This window comes from Neolamprologus multifasciatus, chromosome 8 (genome assembly GCF_963576455.1).
Source record: "Neolamprologus multifasciatus chromosome 8, fNeoMul1.2, whole genome shotgun sequence".
NCBI lineage: Eukaryota > Metazoa > Chordata > Actinopteri > Cichliformes > Cichlidae > Neolamprologus > Neolamprologus multifasciatus.
The window spans coordinates 4,215,441-4,234,971 of NC_140446.1; the positions used below are offsets into that span (position 1 = coordinate 4,215,441).

The 19,531-nt window shown below is 41.7% G+C and overlaps 1 protein-coding gene across 43 annotated transcripts in view; it reads right to left on the reverse strand.

The window, feature by feature from the left end:
- Positions 1-19,531, reverse strand: part of LOC146512240 (uncharacterized) — a 57,200-nt gene that overhangs the window by 19,345 nt on the left and 18,324 nt on the right. For 13 of the 43 annotated variants that reach the window (XM_085171218.1, XM_085171216.1, XM_085171214.1 and 10 more), the window contains 12 exons: positions 17,727-17,747; positions 13,472-14,236; positions 12,996-13,024; positions 11,817-11,948; positions 11,489-11,549; positions 9,501-9,539; positions 9,026-9,279; positions 7,368-7,460; positions 5,595-5,687; positions 3,427-3,519; positions 2,254-2,335; positions 1,742-1,848 (listed from right to left, as the gene is read on the reverse strand). In XM_085171218.1, the coding sequence (XP_085027344.1) occupies positions 1,742-1,848; positions 2,254-2,335; positions 3,427-3,519; positions 5,595-5,687; positions 7,368-7,460; positions 9,026-9,279; positions 9,501-9,539; positions 11,489-11,549; positions 11,817-11,948; positions 12,996-13,024; positions 13,472-14,236; positions 17,727-17,747 (1,769 nt within the window). Of the gene's footprint in view, positions 1-356; positions 508-1,741; positions 1,849-2,253; positions 2,336-3,426; positions 3,520-5,594; positions 5,688-7,367; positions 7,461-9,025; positions 9,280-9,500; positions 9,540-11,488; positions 11,550-11,816; positions 11,949-12,995; positions 13,025-13,471; positions 14,237-17,726; positions 17,748-19,531 lie in introns of all 43 variants that reach the window. The other 30 variants (XM_085171219.1, XM_085171217.1, XM_085171215.1 and 27 more) reach the window with 13 other exon arrangements.

Sequence of the window (19,531 nt, forward strand, 5' to 3'; positions counted from 1 at the left end):
TTTTTAAGGACTGATGCTACGTAATCTTTTAATTTCCTGCGTTACGATTCGCCCTCAGCTGTTTACTCAAAACCATCAAAACTGTGTGCACATGAGGTACAGTTTGCATGCATGCAACAGAAATAAAGACGTTTACAGCTTCCATGTTCATAATATTTCTTTAAATGTTAAAGGAAACCGGTCAGCAACCAGCGAGCCGCCTCCGGTCGATGGTTGCAGAGCGGTTGCAGGAGGTTTCTGGCTGTGTGAATGACCTCTTGGCCTGACTGGTGATGTGAGGTTAGCTTCACAGGCCTCAGATCCTGAAAACTCATAATCAGCACTAGTCTGAGATGAAGCAGCTTGTAGGTACTTACAGGAGTCCTCAATCTTTATGAGAGGGTTCGTCAGGATGGGTGTGATGGGTGCTGAAGGGACAGTCGGAGGTGACTGAGGGGGGGTGACAGCGGGGGAGAGGACCGAGGGGCTGTCTGAGGTGCTCCCCTCTCCGTCTTTCCCCTTCTCCCTCTACAGAGGAGCCCCAGCAAGGAAATAAAAAAAGCATGCAACAAAAATACACGTGATGGTTTCAACAGAAATGACAAATAAATAAAATAAAACAATTGATGAGAAAATGGAGCACAGCGTCTCAGGGCCGCTGAAGGTAAATCAAAAAATGTGAGGAGCTTGGGGGAGGAGTCAAATTCAGAGAATATAATCAGAATTTTAAAGTTTGAAGAATTTTAAATTATTTTACAAGAAAAAGACAAAATTTCTGAGATAAAAAAGACATTTTAAAGGAGAAAATTGGTAAAATTAGAAAAACTATTAGAAAAATCTGATGAATATATGAGAAAATTGTGATAAAATTACAAGAAACAAATTTTTTATTATTAAATTATTCACTGTTTTTCTCATACATTGCCAGTTTTTTCACATAAATATTGCTAACTTTATCTCTTTAAACTTTTAGTTTCAGTGACCCCAAAACGCTGTCACAACAGTGAAATTTGACAAGAACGACAACGAAAACTTTCAAATGAAGGGAAAATCAGCAGGATGAAGAAAATGGAAGCTTGAACAAAGGAGGGAAAAAGCAGGAAAACCAAGAAAAAAAAAGCTCTAAAAGCTGCCGTGTGTGTGACACCCTCACGAACGTCAGTGTGGCCGTTCGAGATCAGCTGAAATGTTCTCGCTGGTTTTAGTTTTGCTGTTTCTGTGCTGCTGAGTGTGTTTCACCCACAGAGACGCAGCTGAAAGCTGGTTTTCTGAAGAAGAGAGCTGAGCACTGAAACATGCTTGAGGCCAAATGGTGCCAAACTTTAGTTAATTTAAATTTAATTTTAATTATATGTGTATATTGTCTATGTACTTTCAGTTCTAGAATTTTTATTTATTTATTTTTTTTCATTAGTAAATATGATGCTTTTGAAGTTTTTAGCTGCAAATTTTATGTCTCAGTTTTAAATATTTTTTATTTTAGCATCAGTTTCACTTTTCCTCCAACGAGCGATCCAGTGTCTTCCATACGGCATTTAAACTGCATTAGCAGTAAACAAATAAATGCAAAAAATCTGATGTTTATCTTGTAAGAGGAATAAGAGGAAAAGCTTGTAGAAATTTGAACGTAGTGAAGATCAAAATGTTTGTTTTCCGATTTTTTTCTTGGCACGGATTGATCTCCGTACAGAACTGTGACGAAGCGCCACAGTGCGTTTTGCTTTTAGCCTGCAGAGAGCGCGTCGGTGGGTTTGTACTTCACCTTCTTCAGCCCGCCTCCAGGAACGTGGCTGATGTTGCCCAGAGAGCCCACTTTGGACTGAACTTTAAACTCCAGCTTCTCGTTTTTGATCTCAATGTTTCCACCACCTAAAAAAAAAATTTTCAGCTTTTAAAATCAAACAATCAGAGCTGCAGAAGTTTAACCAGTTTTTGTTAATATTAAGAAAACCATCATTAAAAATGTTTTACTGAAATAATCACAGCTGCCTGAGACCTTCAAGCAGTGACCAGCTGACTGTTCAAAAAATAACAAAGGCAGACTGAGTGTTTGCCGTTCGGCTCTCCAAGCCGCTTTGCAACCCACCCCAGCTTCTTTGGTTAATGCTTTTCATGGTATTCAGAGCAGAGGCATGAACATAAATTACTACCTGTGGTATTGCATTTACACTGAAGGTGGGGGAGACTTCTACTACTAATTATATTCTCGTTACGTACTCTGTTCACAAAAGCTCGTCACCTAAAATTAAGCAGAAAGTTGGAATAATGTTTTACCCGGCTTGTGACGAATGTTGTCCTTCGAGCCACACTTAGATGTAACGTTGCTCAGATCGATCTTTTTGTGCACGATTTGAATCTGAGAGGAAAAAAACAGCACAGAGTTTGAATGCAGACCAGCAGAGTCAGCAGCTCTGAAGTCGCCCTGCATGCAGCCGCAGAGGAACTGATCCTATAAAACCGGCCTGTTAGTGAAACTGTTCCTGAAAGCAGGTTTAAGGTCTGAGTCGTACTTTAAAGTGGCGTTGGAGCTCTGTCTCTAAACGTGGGAGCTTTTAGTGAATCAACACCTTTGTTGACTCAGTTAGTCAATAACATGAAATCAGATGATGATTTATGGAGGATTGTGTGGAGTCTTTAAACTTAAGGTTTCACTTGTTGCACGATGACCAATCATTTTTTAAATATGTATTAATAAATCTGTGATTACATTTACGACAAACTTGACTATAAAAACCTGCTTTCTGGAACCGGGTTATGGAAGGAAACACAGATTAACAGCACTGACTAACACACTGGATTAACAGTTAGTTTTAATCTGAGCGGTGCGACCTTACCCCAGTGCAGAAAAACGAGTGACCATCTTCTGCACTAACTGATAAAAGCCAGATTTCAGCAGCCATGCATCACCATGCATGGATAGATGATGTCACTCTTGGCTGTTTGTCTGCAAACACAGAGCGCTCAGTCTCTCTGAGCTGAGGTCACCTCAGCGTGGACGACAACAGGCACTGTTTGGTGGAGAAGCCGAGGACAGCGGGGCTCTTTGTTACCCGATCGGGACACTTCGAGGGGACAATTAGTTCACTTCACGTCAAGGTTTTAGGAAATAAAAACGTCCACAAACAGGATTCATGCGTGCGGCTTCAGGGACAGATTTGAGGGCAAAGACTCAACAGAGTTATCGCAGAGCATTGCATCACACGGTAGATCCACTAAACTAAGAAGACTGATTTAGAAACTACGGAGCATCTAAACCAGTGAAAGAAAAGCGCTGGGAGGGCGGTTTAGTGCTGTTCTAGTATGAAATGCTCAGATCTGTTCACGAGTTCAGTGTTAATGGGAGAAGCTGACAGGTCAGCGTTTGGGAGGTGAGAAGGGCTGGACACAGACGGGAGGATCTGTGCTCCTTTCTGAGGATGCGTTCAGTGGAAGCACGCCTCTACTCACGTTGCCACCACCGGGTACATGTTTTATATTATCTTTGGAGCCACACCGGGACTGCACACTGCTCAAGTCCAACTTCTTATCGAGAATTTGCACCTGGAAAGTTGATACATGGGGGTGAAAAAAAAACACAGTTATGGCGGAGAAACCAAAGATTACTGGAGAGGAAGATTAGATGATGGAGGGACGAGTTTGAGGCTCGGGGGAGTGAGAGCTGACCGAGACCCCCGTGAGGAGATGTCCCCACATCGCCGCACTGGTGCTTTGAAGCCTTTACAATCAGGTGAAGCATTTCAGAGGTTTTCAAACTGTACAGGAGGAACCATCAAGTTAGACCTCTGAGGGCCAAGTCATCATCGGAGATGACTCCAACTGTAACCTGCAGTAAAACTGGTTTTAATTTTATTTTCACTAAACTGAAAAAAATGAAACAATCAGGAAAAAGTTGAAGGTAATCCTGTGATGACTTTGACCGTACAGGGTGGAGACTTTTCATTAGAGATCGATAAATACGCAGAGAGATGACAGCACCAGTTATAAATGCAAGAATATGACATTAAACACTCATCAGATACTTTTTTAGATAAATCTTCTTTAACTGCTCCTCACTGCAGGTATCCGTCATGGTTAGTACCAAACGCAGGACTCTCAGATGGAAAACCGGACTCAAAGTAGCAGCTTTATTTTCTGGGAAAAATAATCCATAAAATAAATGGAAAACAAACCCAAACTCGAAGATAGAAACTGGAAACTAAGCCGTCAACACTGGGAGGCTAGAAAACCAGGAGCACGGAGGAAACACACAGCACAGAGAGGACAACACGGGGCTTAAATACACAAGGGGGTAACAAGAGAATGGGAAACACAGCTGGGACTAATCCGACATAACGAGACAGGGAGGAAGTAAAACCAATCACATGACAGCAACCCGATGCATTGGAGAGATGAGGTGGTCATTACCAGGCTTAGACTGGGACATTGTGCATTAAATAAAACACTACAGATGATAGGAGAACGTGAGACGGGGCTTTGTGGAGTGTGCCAGGAGGAGACGGTAGAGCATGTAATACTGCGGTGCAAGGGTTATGATGTGGGGAGGAAAGTTCTGCGGAATAGATTGAAGGAGCGGGGAATTGGGGTATTTAATCTGAAGAGTGTGTTGGGGGGTAGTAGGGCACAGGTGAGGGAACTGGTTTCTGAAGGATATAGGTGTTTATGAAAGAGTGTAGTTTTTTTTTTTGTTTTGTTTTTTTGATATGAATTGTAAACTCACTGTCTGACCCATACTCCGGACCAGTAGGAGGCGGTAATGCTCCTTTACGTTGGTTGCCAACCGCCGTTAAACACAAAGAAGAAGAAGAAGAACCCGATGCATTGCGGCATGTAGACATGGTGAAGACCCGCTAATGGCCATCAGACTGGGGGGAATAAAGGTGATTTAAGGGACTTTGAACATGGTGTGGTTGTTGGTGCTAGCGGAGTATTTGAGAATCATCTTTTCCCCACACATCCATCTGTGGGTTCACAGAGAACTCTCGAAATGCACAACACGTCCAACCTTGAGGCAGATGGACTGAGAGAAGACTGAAGTCTCTGCTGCGACATTCAGAATTTGCCATAAACGCCACGAACACGGATCCATCCTGCCTCTCATGAACGGTTGAGGATGGACGAGGTGGTGTAACGGTGTGGAGGATGTTGCTCACCATCTCTGGCATCACAATCACAGGTACTTTGGAAAAGATCGAGATCATTTACCACGACTGCTCTTTTTACAGAATTTGTAAAAATGTATTCAACATTTCCTCTTTTTATTGAGAGGATGTGCTTGAACTTGAACTGATAAAGTTGTAGATTTAGTCGCGTCAGACTCTGAAAACCTCTGAAATCCTTCAGTCTGGATGGAGAAGTGCACAGGTGACGGGGAGACGGTTAACCCTTTGAATCACAGAGCAGTGAGGCTGCAGGGGGAGCCATGTGACATTTCAGTGCATAATCAGTTGATTCTGATGAGGTCAGGTGTGAGGTACCGTAATGACAGGAAGTTGCTTTTTTTTGTAAAACAAGCTGAACTGCACTTGTAAATGATGCAACAGGCTTTGTGAATAATCCCTTTGCTTGTGCCTTTGTGGAATTAGTGGGACTTCTTTTAAAGCTACAGTCTCTCTCACCTTGCCTCCACCAGGCGTGTGCTTTAGGTTGTCTTTAGAACCGCAGCGAGATTGGACGTTACTTAAGTCCATCTTCTTCTCGAGGATTTTGACCTGCAACAAGACAAAAAACAAGTAAATTCTTCAGGAAATAAATGGAGAACAGCTGGGGGGGGGGGAGTCAGCCCGAAAGGAGGAAGTGAGATGGTGAAAGAGATCTTGGCGTTAAAGCTGCCATCTGTAACTCTGTAACTCTGTAACTATTAAAGTTAATTAAAACTTAATTAAGTGTAAAAAAATATTTTTAGACACAGAAATTTGAATAAAAAAACAAAAAGCAACTAAGGAAATACGCTGCACTCACAAAATTACTTAAATGAAAAAGAAATACTAAAAATTTTATTTATTTTTTTAAAAAAATTGCTCAAATTTGTCAACATAACCAACTCGAGGAGGCTCTAGCTGTGTTAATGTTAATTGGGAGAGAGCTATTTGTTAAATATCAGATCAATATAACTGGGTTTTTTTTCTGTGTTAAAAGCAAATCAATAATCAGTTTAATGTTAAAGATGCCAGCTTTAGCTCAGAACATCACCAGTTTTCAGTGAAAGAATTAAAATCGTATAAAAACTTCAGTCTTATGTGCATAGACTGTATATAAATGATGGACGTAGCTTCTGGGTGTGAACAGTGAGCTGAATTAAACCTGCATTCTTTCTGTGTCCAGCAGGGGGCGACTCCTGTAGTAGCCAAAAGCAGTTTTTGTTAGGTACACCTGTCCTTCTGCTCATAATGCAATAACTAATTAGCCAATCACGTGGTAGCAACTCAATTCCTACGACTGAATGGACTCAACAGCTATTTTTCGTATTTTATTTCTTCTGTGATTTGAGCTTATTTTGCCATAAAGCATCGTCAGTCTGCTAATGCAGTCTGATTGGTCTGTTAGGTCTGTTAGGTCTGTCTTACAGGCGTAGAGACTAGTTGGCAACCACCCGGCAACCACCTGGTTGTTACAGAAAACTGTGTATTCACCAACTGGTTGCTGGCTGATGCAAAATAGGTTCTGCACCCACAACCTCCTTGTTATTGCTTTAGTTGCTAGCAGACCGCCGCAGTCACCCACAGTTTGCACAGTAGAAGCCGACTTGTCTGTTTGTGGAGCCGTCGCGAAACTTGAAAAAGTGCATCACAAACCGTTTCAAAATAAAAGTTGTGCCTTTTGAAACACGCTGGTTGCAGCAGCAGGACAACTTTTACTCTGAAGGTAAAACATTTCTGGTTGGTGCAGACAAGTTGCCGTCTTTCATGCTAACTACGGGTGACGATCTGCTAATGACCAAAGCAACAAAAAGGTGGTTTCCAGTGCAGCACCATATACCTCTGGGACTGCCAACAAAGTCCAGTAGCGGTTACTGGAAAAGAAAGCTCGTGATTATACTGGTGGCTACGTCTAGGGCTATCCTTCCCTGTGATCTGGAAGACGCTTTCGCGTTGCATACCTCAGTTTCTCAGCCAAAACTAAGGCGTCAAAGACCAAAACAAACAGCTGGAAGCTGTTAAACGGGACTCAGCCTACCAGGGTGAGTGATGCCACAGTGGCTACATCCATCTTTTATATGCAGTCCATGCCAATTACGGATTATTGAGCAGATTGTGTTTCCACATCCAGTCCACCTTCTGATCGGATCATTAGAGGAGAGCACTTTGCTTTTACCAGGAGTTAGTTTCTGATGGTCATAACTGCAGAGATACTCAAGAGTCTGGAGTTGAGTTCATCCCCCAGTTACTCACATTGCCGCCACCGGGTACATGTTTGATATTGTCTTTGGAGCCACACTTAGACAGCACATTACTAAAGTCCAACTTCTGATCAAGGATTTGTACCTGGAAAAGTGAAAATGTCAGTTTTTAGATTTAGAGTTTAGACGATGGCTTGATTTGATTAAAGAAGTGGGAAGAAACTCGTGCGGGAGTGTGACCGCATGCGGGGTTGGTGAGAGTCGCTAATTCAAAGTGTGCATTGGTCTTCACTTCTTCATTTCTTTACTTGTCCAACACTGGCAGGAACCAAAGACTGATTTTTCAGCTCTTCTATCATCTACCAGAATAAAGACTTTCTAGTTTGAACTGAATGGAGCTGAATTATTTATTTTGGTCCATAAATATCACAACACGTGATACTTTTGAGTTTCATCAGTAAAACATTGGACACGTGACTGCACCCTGAATAAAATTAGACCAACGACCTGCACGGCTTTAGCTAAAATAAACCTCTAGCGTCACACACACACACACAACGACATCACACTGCAGACTACACTCGACACACTGAGCTGCAGACTGGAGTTTTACTTCCACAAACATTTCTTAGAGACACGGCTGCCCCGGGAAGATTAGAGCTAAATAATATTGAAATAAAAAAAAATAACAATAATAATAAAATATCTATTTTTAAAAAAGTTACATTGTGTCCTTATCAAAACTAACTTGATTAAAATAATCTTTAGTGTATTTGTCTGTTGAGACCTGAGGTGTGCGGATTATTGTGAGTCAGCTGCCTGACTTGTGTTTGTAACACCTGAACTTCTGAAATTTTACCCTGACAAATCATCATCATCTAGTCTTCTTCTTCTTCTTCTCTTTTTAGGGTCACCACACATCCCAGCATCCTCTCTTCCCACTTACCTTCACTACATCCTCCTCACATCTTCACCGTTACACCTGTCTGTGCTCTTCTCTCCAAGTTAAACTAACTAGTTAATCTGTGTGCTCTTCATTCTCTTCATAGCTGCCGTCCCCTGAAATAATGCCCTATATGTAATAATAAAAGTAACAATGGAGCAAGTAAAAAACTAAATGAGCAAATCCACTCTGGAAACAAACGTGACAGGGAAAAGGTAGGTGGAAGGAACAACAAAGGGTTCAGGGCCTTCTGTGTTGGTATTAAAACTCAAGCATTCACTCAATGACCGAGTGGGGTCATCAGAGTTTACACAAAACTGATTTGCAGTTTTTAAGAGGTGCTTCTCAGACCTGAAACCTGAACTTCCTGCCTGATCTCATCACGTTATTGTGCAGAAATATCAGCTGATTCGATCGTTTTTGTAACTGGAACGACTCTCGAGGCTCTCGGTCTGTTAGCCATTGCAAAACATCACGTTTAATCACAACGCAGCGATTAAAAGAGGAAGAAATGATGTTAAAAACAGTTTTGTGGCTATCTGCGATACACCAATAGTCCAAAATGAAACGCTGCAGAAACAGAGGGACACATTTGTGGCAGGAAGAGTTTTTATGATTAAAAACCCACATTGGCACATAGAAATATACGCCTGGATCGTAGACGACGCCACTCGGTCACGTGAATGTTAAAACTCTGATCTGCAAACTCAGTGGATCAGTGGGCAGAGTTCTGTGAGGGGGTGTGTTCAGAGTATTTCCCGGGTTACCTTTCCCCCTCCGGGCTGATGCTTCATGTTTTCTGTGGAGCCGATCTTGGACCTGACGTTCTTCAGGTCTGGCAGCGGCGCCGCAGCGGCCAGAGGAGCCGGTGGACGGGTCTTCAGCGAGCCCGGGGATTTGGGGGTGGAGCGAACCACAGCCACCTTCTTCACTTTGTTGGCATCGGCCCCTGACTTTGCAGAATTTGATTGGCTACCGGGGGATTTGGGAGTGCCGGGGCTGCTCTGTCCACTCTTGGCATCTAGAGGAACCAGAGAAATGATAAGTTAGGAGGAGTGTGATGAGTCATGCATGTAGAAGAAACCATTAAAAAATAATAAAAAATAAAGCATACTAGGAGCTCTACTGGCTAAAAGCTGACCGAGTTTGATCCAGAAACAGCAGATCAGACCGTGTTATTGTGGCCATGCAAGGCTGGAAGCGATTTCTAATCATTTGCTTTATTTGATTTGATTTTTTTACCTTTTTCATTTTTTGGAGTGAGGGATTTGTTGGCACGAGCTAGATCACAGAAAATATAACACATCATTACCAGCGCACTCCAAAAATACGGAAGCCTATATTAAAGTAATCATTTAAAAATGAGCTTTAAGAGCAGACTAAATCATTATTTTACCCATTAGGTGCCATTTTTTTCTTTGAAGAGTTTCTCTGCACAGCTGTTTAGCCACCGACACAATTTCTGTTTTTCATTCACTTTGTTGCTTTTGGATTTTGGGGGGAGACTATTTCTAGGGGTGCAACGATACTCCTATCGATATTGAACCGTTCGATACAGTGCTTTCGGTTCGGTACGCATATGTATCGAACAATACAAATTTTTAATTTATTTTATCAACTTTCCTTCTGACGATGCTGTCTGTGTTGAGCGCTCAGTGATTCTGCACTCGACAGTGCAGCCTAGGCGGAGTAGTCGAACACAGATTCACTGAGCGCAGGGCAAGCTAGCAAGACAGAAGTTAAGCTCTCCTTGCAACATGGCAAATTCAACCTCCCCCACCCTCATTCAGATGTGGCGTTTGGAACTATTTTGGTTTTCATGTGAAGTATGACCCTGAAGGTAAGCGCGTCATGGACTAAAGTAAAACAGTATGTTGGATGTGCCACGCAATGCTCAATTACATGGGTGGGAACTAGTGCGTTAGCACAGTTAGCTCGTTAACGTGTTGGCCGTCCAGCCCCACGCACGGGGCGATCCGCGGTAGCTCGTTAACGGAGATTTGCCGTGTTGTGGCGTTAACGTCATTTCAGATTAAAGCTGACAGCACTAGTGGGAACACAATGAATATGACTGCACATTTACCCTGACATCATCCTCGTGCAAAGACAAGGGGAAGCAGAGAAAAACAACAAGCACGCATGCTACAAACTTTAGCCGAGTCATTTAGACAGCCGTTAGCACATGATTCTCCTTATGGGGACCTGATATGTTTAATATGCTGCTGAGAATATAGCCCAGAAGAAGCGTATAGTATAGCTTTTATTTTGGAAAGAGCCATTTCTCTGTAATAAACTCTCTATTCCAAAGATGAGTGATTTCTCCATCAGATAGATTTTTTTAATTACTGTGTTGTTTCAGCAACATTAAATTTAAAAACTGTACTTTTGGGTTAAAATATATATTTATAATTTTAATAAATGACAAATTAAAAAGGCATGAACATTTTTTTTGTATCGAAAAAATATCGAACCGTGACACCAAAGTATTGAACCGAACCGAACCGTGAATTTTGTGTATCGTTGCACCCCTAATTATTTCATGCCTGTTTCTGTCATTTAGTAAAGAATAATGACATTTCTACTGGTACATAAATCACATTTATGCAAAGAGTCCACTGATTCTTGGTTAGATGTGGGCAGTTTCCTAACCACAGATCCAGTCACACAGAGACTGGTCAGCGACCTCTAACAACTGGTTTGCATGTGGTTGCTGGAGGTTGCAGGGAGTTGCGAGGTACTTAAAACCTGCTTGTACCTTCTGAGATGGTGAGGCACAAGCACTACAGCACGGCCTGCGTTGCAGACAGCTCGGTGTCTATCAAGGACTACAAGTGACTGCAGCAATCTGCAAGCAACCAAAGCAACTACCACTAAAACCTCTAACAACCACTCCCAGCCAGTCGGCGAACACATATTTTCCAGATAGATGGATCTCGATCAATCAGGATTTGGCCCAGAAGCTGACATCCGAGAGAATTACAGAAGGTGTGAATAAGAAGGGTCAACACTGTGAATATTGACTCTCTGCATAAAGAAATTACCAAAATATTTAACTGAAAAGGGCAATCACAGTCTGCAAACTAAAAGTAAATTTACAGCCAAACCCCTTTTGCTGTAAAAATGAGCATGTTTCAGGTTTAAATGATATGGCTAATACAGTCCGCTTTAGGCTTCCGTACTAAAATCAGTCAAATAAAAGTTGAGTTTAGCACAAAGTCCTCGGCTCGTACCTGGTTGAGCTGCAGTTCTGGCAGAAGTTTTGGCCCCTGGAGTCTGAGACTTTGCACCGCTCTGAAAGTCACCACAACACTATTTTAGTTTCCAGCAGAGAGACGTCTCGGAGATGGTTGAATGCAGTAACATTGCACACTAATCAGTGAGCAATTGATGAGTCGTTTCTTCATATAATGTTCGGTGATAATAGAAGGAGGAATCAGGTTCCAGTCCATGTTTTTCTTTGACCGTTTCAAACAAGATTCAGTCAGCGAGTGTGAAGAAAACTGAGCGAGTCAGTCGGCTCACGTCTGAGCTCTAAGCTGCATTCAGACCTGTACTTACTCCAGGCTGCCTGGGCCCTGTGCTGCTGACTTTAACGGGGATCGAGCTGTGGCCATTTCGGGAGGATGCGGGTGATTTGGCGCCCTTGGCGGTTATGGACGGGGAAGAGGTCGGTGTGGTGGCAGTTTGAGTCTTTTTCATGAAGAGGAAGAAATGAATGAAAAACAAAAGGTCGAATGACAATGACCACAAAACAAAAGAATGATTAAAAATAACTGAAAGATGATAAAAATAAAGGATTTTTTATGACTTGAATAAAATGTTCTGGTTTATTATAACTTGGATCTTGTTTTTACACAAACACATGTAATGCCAAGAGAGGGGATAGTCCTAATATGGTCATCTCAGGCACAGAAGCCCCACCTCCCTGCTGTTTAGATAGGGCGTCCAATCCTATTTATTCTTATTATTATACTTGGAAGTTCAAGGGGGTGTGCTATTGGGCAAATCAGGCAGGTGCATGAACCAGCTTTTATAGAGTCGTTGGTTCAAGTCAAGAGACATCACCCCAACCGGTCGCAGCAGATGGCCCCGCCCCTCCCTGAGCCTGGTTCTGCCGGAGGTTTCTTCATGTTAAAAGGGAGTTTTTCCTTCCCACTGTCGCCAAAGTGCTGCTCATAGGGGGTCATATGATTGTTGGGTTTTTCTCTGTATCTATGAAGCGCCTTGAGGCGACTTTTGTTGTGATTTGGCGCTATATAAATAAAATTGAATTGAATTGAATTGAATCCTGGGAAATGAGGCCAGTGCCTAAAAACTGCAATTCCTCCTGTGGCCACTTGAGACTTGCTCCAAATGTGAGTGAATCTCCATAGACTTGCATGTTAAAATGTCCAACACAGGCAGGTGTAGCTGCTAGCTGCTTATTATGAATTGCTTATTATTATATTGGTGCTTTTGCAGCATTTTGATGGGATTATCTAATATATAAATATTATAGTTTGCAGTGTTTGTGCTCCAGTTTGAGCTAAACTGCAGTAGTTTCTTAGTCTGATAATAAAACAGTAATTACTGAGAGTTAAATGTTGAATATATGTGATAGACATGGGTAATAATATGTCGTGTTTGTTAACTAAAGAAAATAAAACCAAAGGTTTTAATAAACCAGAATATTTCACAACAACTAAAAGGCGTAAAGAAATGAGCGACTAAACTTAAAAAATGCCGTTGGTGACGTACCTTATCTCCGTTATCCATCACTCCTTGAGCTATAGAAAAGAAATAGAAGCAAACTTTAGCTTTTGGCACCTTTTTTTAAAAGCTTAATATCTATATTATTATTTCATATCCACCCAAGTGCAATAAGTCAAGACTTTTGCTTCCATGAGCGTGCCAGAATGCATTCTCATGGAAAGTGAAATGAGTGATGTTGGGTATGCAGCATGCAAGAAAACACATAAAACAAAAAGGTGGCTTTTTTTAGGGCTGCATAACCAGCAAAGTGAGCAGAGATGGAGAGATGAAAGAAAAAAAGCTAAAGTGGGGGGAGGGAGGACGACAAGCTTCTCCTCGGGTCAAAGTTAACGTCCATAGAAACACTTCGGAGGGAGAGTGCCGCATAACACAGAGCAGAAGCTGCGTTGGAAATCAAAGGAGTGGGAGGAGTGAACTGAAGAGGACTGGTTCTGAACTGGTGAACATGACAGCACACAGACCTTTGAAAACAGCGACCGGCACCAAAGACTTTCTGGCTCGGGTGCTTTGGGGGGGCGTTTTCTGGAGCTCGGCGGTGCCGGTGGTCTGATCCACACCGCTCCTCATCTCTGAGTCATTAGAAATGTCAGGCTTTGAATAGCTGGCTGTATGTAACGATGAGTCACCGCTGTTTTCAGCTGTTGTGTCAGATGGCAATTTGTTAAAAAGGCGCTGCTTCTTGGAAAGGTCTTCACAATGAGAATCGGAGCTAGACTGGAGCGCACTTTGCGTGTGAGGTGTTTCTGACGTGATATTTCTGCTTCCGGAGTCACCGAGGGGCTTCGGAGCTGCTCCTTCAGCAGTCAGTCCATCGTTTGTTTCTTTAGAAATGAGCTCCTCGCCCTGAGGAACACACAAGTTTCTGTCCCCAATGGATGTCAGGTCCTCCAAAGCCGTGCTGCGGATTAAAGACATTCCAGCGAGGTTGCTCATTTCACTGAGGCACTCGGAGGCGTCGAGACTGATGGCCCTCTGAGGATCTGCAGCTCCTGCCCACTCAGGGTTCCCCCTGCTGGCCGGCATGTCCCGTTTAATCTCTGCCCCGCAGCTGAGGTCTTCAGAGACCCACGAAGACTCACTTAGCCTCTTCCCACACTCTCCCACTGCTTTGCTTCCTGGGTCCAGAGAGCAGGAAGCTCCCATGAAGTCAACGCCCTTCCCAGCGTCTCCGTGCAGATCGGACTCTGCAAATCCAAACTCACCGCGGACTCCAGAACCAGGCCTCGCTAATTTGTTTGGAAAGCAGATTAATGGTGACATTCACAGCAGCACTTGTTATCCATCTCCCCAATGAAACAAAAAAAAAAGAAAGTGGAGAAGTGATGAAGGAAAATAAAAGACTGTTTGATTACCCAGAACAAACACCAGACACTCGGAGAGCTGTGAGCGGTGATGATGCAACACAACAAACCCAGAAGTGATTAAAGGTGGAAAAGTGTGAGTTCACATGAAAACAAAATAAAAAATAATGCATCACAGTTGGGTGTCAGACGGAGAGATGATGCATTCCAGTGAACACAACACACAGACCGGTGATTTATGCTGTTACAGAATACGTGATTAAAATGTGACGTAAAGCCTTTCTGAGCCGACTCTAGCAGTGCAAAAATAACGTATCCCACCCCACAACGGACCTCTAAGTACACACACGAGTCTGGAGTGTTTCACAAGAACATATTTGGACATTAATATCGTAGAGTTATGCAAAAACGAATCATTAAATGATCACACAAAGAAGCAAATTTCCACATCCTGACATTAAATGATAAAAACCTTAAACAGTTATGTAGTTAAATACATGTATTATTATACTATAAATTATTTTTTCCTTAAACATATAAAATTATCCATTAACTTATTTGATTTGTATTTAATTGTTATTTTAAGTAGTAGGACGAGCCACTGGATTCAGGGATGCCAGGTCATGATGGAGAGCGGACCACAGGGCCGTTGTTAAAGCAGGTTTAGCCCAGTGCAGAGCTGTTTCTGTTCAGTTTCATTTACAGATGTGTAATCTTTCTTTTTCTAGTTTGTTTTTTTTTAGTTGGCTGCACTGCACCCAACACACTGAGCCACGGTTGTGAAAAAAGGAATAAATATTTATTTCTGCCTCCACCAGTCGGTCAACCTTCACAGTGACCTTGAGCCCGAGGACAGTTTGAGGGAAGACACACTAAGCGGTCACTGTGTGCAAGTTTCGTTAAAATATGACGAATACTCTGAGCCTAGAAGAAACTGGACACCTTGCCGTGGCACGAGGTCGTCAGTCCTTCAGCTGAATTAGCCAAAAACGTCATAAATTCCTTCGACTTTACAATACGGAGGATATCCGTGTACACCGACGTGTCAGGACTACGTTTACAGTATCTGGTCAAACGGTCAATATCAGAAAAACAATTCATTATAACACATTTTCCCTTTAAACTGAAAATAATGTTCAATTCCAGGAATCTCAAAACTGAAAACTGCAGATGCTGAAATCTAAAAAAAATATAGAAAATATAAAAAATGTAACAACTGAATAATAATTATAAAAAAAGTGCTTTATTGTTTCTTATTGTTACCGTTATGGGTGAGGGTTAGTGCCGTTTTAAAACAAAAAAATACTAAATACTAAAAAATAATAACTTGTGCTAAATTATTATATTTACATATTGCACAAGTTTGTTGTTTTGAACTTTTAAAATGATGCTTGGTTTAAGGTTTAGATGGAGGCAGCTGATCTGCCGACTCTTACAGGAATCAGCCGGAAGGAGAAGGTGGTGTTTTTAACCTTTAATCCATAAACGCATCATTAAAGGAAACTGATGCAGAAATTTTAAAGATTTGTGTGTTTTACCATTTAAATAAACTGACGTGACTGATTACATCTGAATTCAGGTGGAACACTCCAGACTCTTTGATATAGTAGCAGGAAAATCAGAAACTGTGGTCAGAGGTTGACATATGCAGACATGGATGCTGTGGTGATTTCAGCCTTATAATTATTTCCTTGAACTGTTTCTTTTCCAGAGGTGGAATGATTGTACAACATACATGTTTAAGGACTTGGGTAACACGAGTTTGAATATATTAAAAATATGAAATTGTAGACACAGGCTCAGATATATACATACATCCACTTAAATCTTTGAATTAATGGTGTTGAAGGTTCTAACTTGACAAAGCAGAGGTCCATTAACTTCTCATTAGTGACTGATTGATTACAGCTGGTAGTTCTTCTTTGCAGCATTTGGAAGTTAGAAAGGTCCTTGGAGCCATTTCTAAAAAACTGCAGTTTGAACAACTGCATGAAAGTAAAAGTTATTCTGTCGCTGCTTTGCTGAGGAAGACCCAAACTGTCATCGTCAGATGAGAGTAAACTACCAACACCAGCATGGCTGATCACAGTGAAGCAAGGTTTACATCTTCAGGGATTGAGAAGATGCCAAAACAAGAAAGCCCTCCAAAAATCCAAAATCCAATGCTCCAAAATCAACACCAACACCTTCAAGCTTTGAGACTTCCCCTTTACGGTGAAGCCAAATGCCTTCTGGAGAAAAGCCTGATGACCAGGCGAGACAAAGATTGTTTGGTCATCATGATGTTTGGAGCACAGGTGAGGCTTTCCAAGCCTACGCACACCGTACCAACTGTCATGGTGGTACCATCAAACAAAGTGGATGGAATAATGAAGAAGGACTATTCAATTCAATTGTATTTATATAGCACCAAATCACAAAAAAGGTGATTTAAACTGTAAGGTAAAGACCCAACAATAAAGACTACACACGTATAAACTAATGGCCTCCCCAAAGCATCGACCTTAACGCTTTGATTTGAAAATTTGTGGATTACGATTAAAAGTCGAGTATGTGCCAGGAAACCAACCACTGACTTTGACCTTGACTTTCAGGGCTCTGCATGGACAAGCACCAACATATATAAGTGAACTTTTACATCCATACATGTCCCTGAGGTCATGTGACCAGGGCTCGCTTGCTGTCCAACACACGAGACTGAAAACAAAAGGCGACAAAGCTTTTGGAACTGATTGTGGGACTCTCTCCCTTTGAGCCTGAGATCTGTGGACTCAGTGGTCGCTTTTAAAAAACAGCTAAAAACTCATCTTTTTAAACTTGCTTTTGGTTGATTTTTATTTTTAGGTTTTAGCTTCTGTGAAGCACTTTGTGATTTTTATCTTGAAAGGTGCTATATAAATAAAGTTTTACTTACTTACTTTACTTACTTTAAATGAATTCCACTGATTCTGCCATGAACAGCGGGCAAATTGAGGCTCGTTGATGGATACAAAAAACATCCGGCCGAGTTGCAACTCGCTAAGGGACTTTTAAACTGATATTAGTGGGAGTGAACCTATCATTTTGACCACGTGTGGCTTAGAGAAAATCAAAAAAAACTTTATTTGTTTTTGTTTTTTAAAGTCAACAAAGATGTACGTTGCACAATCATTCAACCCTGGAGAAAAAACAGTTTGAAGAAATCATTAAAAGCCCAAAATTACCACAATATTCATGCGTGTCTGTAAACTTCTGACAACAACTGTATAGAATAGAGGATCCATTTAATTTAACACTACATGGAACATACTAAAACACAACAGAGTGCTCAGCTGCTTCCTCTCTGAGGTTGCTGTCATTGCACCTCATTCATATCTATCTCCTGCAGTAAATAAATACTGTCTACGTGCAATCAATAAAACCTACAACAGCCTACCTGTTGAAGACGCTCCTGCTGCTGATGGAACATAATGAGACAGATGGAAAAGATGGAGAGCTCAGTCAGTAATGGCTCTCTGTCACTCGTGTGTGATTAATACACCCACCCGGTGCAAACGAATCAATAAAAGCTTGCATACAGCATGTCTTCAGTCAAAGCAGAAAGCCCACAGCAAATACAGGTTAGATAAAGACATCATTCAAAATCATAAAGCTGGATAAGCAGGCTTTTATTTTCTCGCCTCGTGCAGCAGCACCACACTGAACGCTGCTCTGTGTGGTACTTGAGCTGTTTTTGACATTACCCTGGCTTTCCCCGCAACCGTGCATCTGTTTAACAGATCACAGGACTCTTAAATCTGCCTGTGGTCTGGAGGTTCCTTTCATTCTGAAATAGCCGGGTTGTAACCATCTTTTTGTTTAAAAAAAGGGGGACATGTTTGCCTCTCGAGCCTGCTTACGATCATGATCAAGGGGCCGCATGTATAACCGTCTGAAAGTAGGCATTGGGAGAAAAAAGCAAAGCCAAAACAGAAACCCAGAAAGTCTGTTTTCCAGTGAAGATGCTGAAAGAAACGCACAAACATACAGAGCAGCAGCAGGAAGCTTTGGTCACTTTGAAAAATACACTTATCAGCTTTCTTCTGTGAGCGTTATCTAAGAATAAGAAGTCATAAAGGTGTCCTCTGGCGTCAGTGACGACTCGCCAGCAGCTTTTATGTCATTTTACAGCGTGCAAGGTTGAGCAGGGCGACTTTTAACCAAAATCATTACCCTTCTCTAAACCTCACCAAGTAGTTTTTGTGCCTAAAACTAACCAACTAACCAAACAATGTGTGAAAGCGAAAGAAAAACGTTAAATCTTTGGTTCGCTCTTGTTTTTACCATTTAAGAAATATCGCTAAGCTGAGTCCCATTGTGTCACGTTCCGAATTGGAAATGATTATTCATGCTTTTGTTTCATCTCGCTTAGACTATTGTAATTCCTTGTTTACTTGCTTAAGTAATGCCTCCCTGGAACGACTGCAGGGTGTTCAGAATGCTGCTGCTAGGCTTCTGACAAAGCATCACAAATACTCCCATGCCACTCCCCTGCTGATTCAACTGCATTGGCTCCCTGTCAAGTTCAGGGACCAATTTAAGATCATAATCATGACTTACAGGGCCCTGCACGGTGTAGCTCCAACTTACTTAAGTGATCTTCTTCTTTCCTATCACCCCAGCAGGTCCCTGAGGTCTTGTGACCAGGGGTTGCTGGCTGTCCCGCATACAAGGTTAAAAACAAAAGGTGACAGAGCGTTTGTATCAGCGGCTCCCAGACTCACTCCCTTTGAGTTTGAGATCTGTGGACTCAGTCATGTCTTTTAAAAAGCAGTTAAAAACCTGTTTAAACTCGCTTTTGGTTGATTTTGTTTTGTTTTAGATTTTAATGTCTGTTTTCTGCCTCTGTAAAGCACTTTGTGATTTTATCTTGAAAGGTGCTAAATAAATAAAATTTTATTTATTTAAAATGGATATGAAAAACAAAATCCACAGAAAAAAGTGAAGCTTGCAACAATCTTAACAACATTAGAGGAATTTCTGAGAATAACCAGAGTGTTTAATAGTCTGGGAAGAACGGGCTGAAACACTAACACTGTTCTCACGTCTGTACGCAAAATAAAGACAATATTAGCTACAGTCAACCAGCTTAGCATATAATGAGCAATGTTGTAATGGATAACAGAGACAACTAGCTGACAAAGTCATATAATTTAAACTTTGCTTTACTGCCCACATTTTCATAAACATTTATTTTTTAAA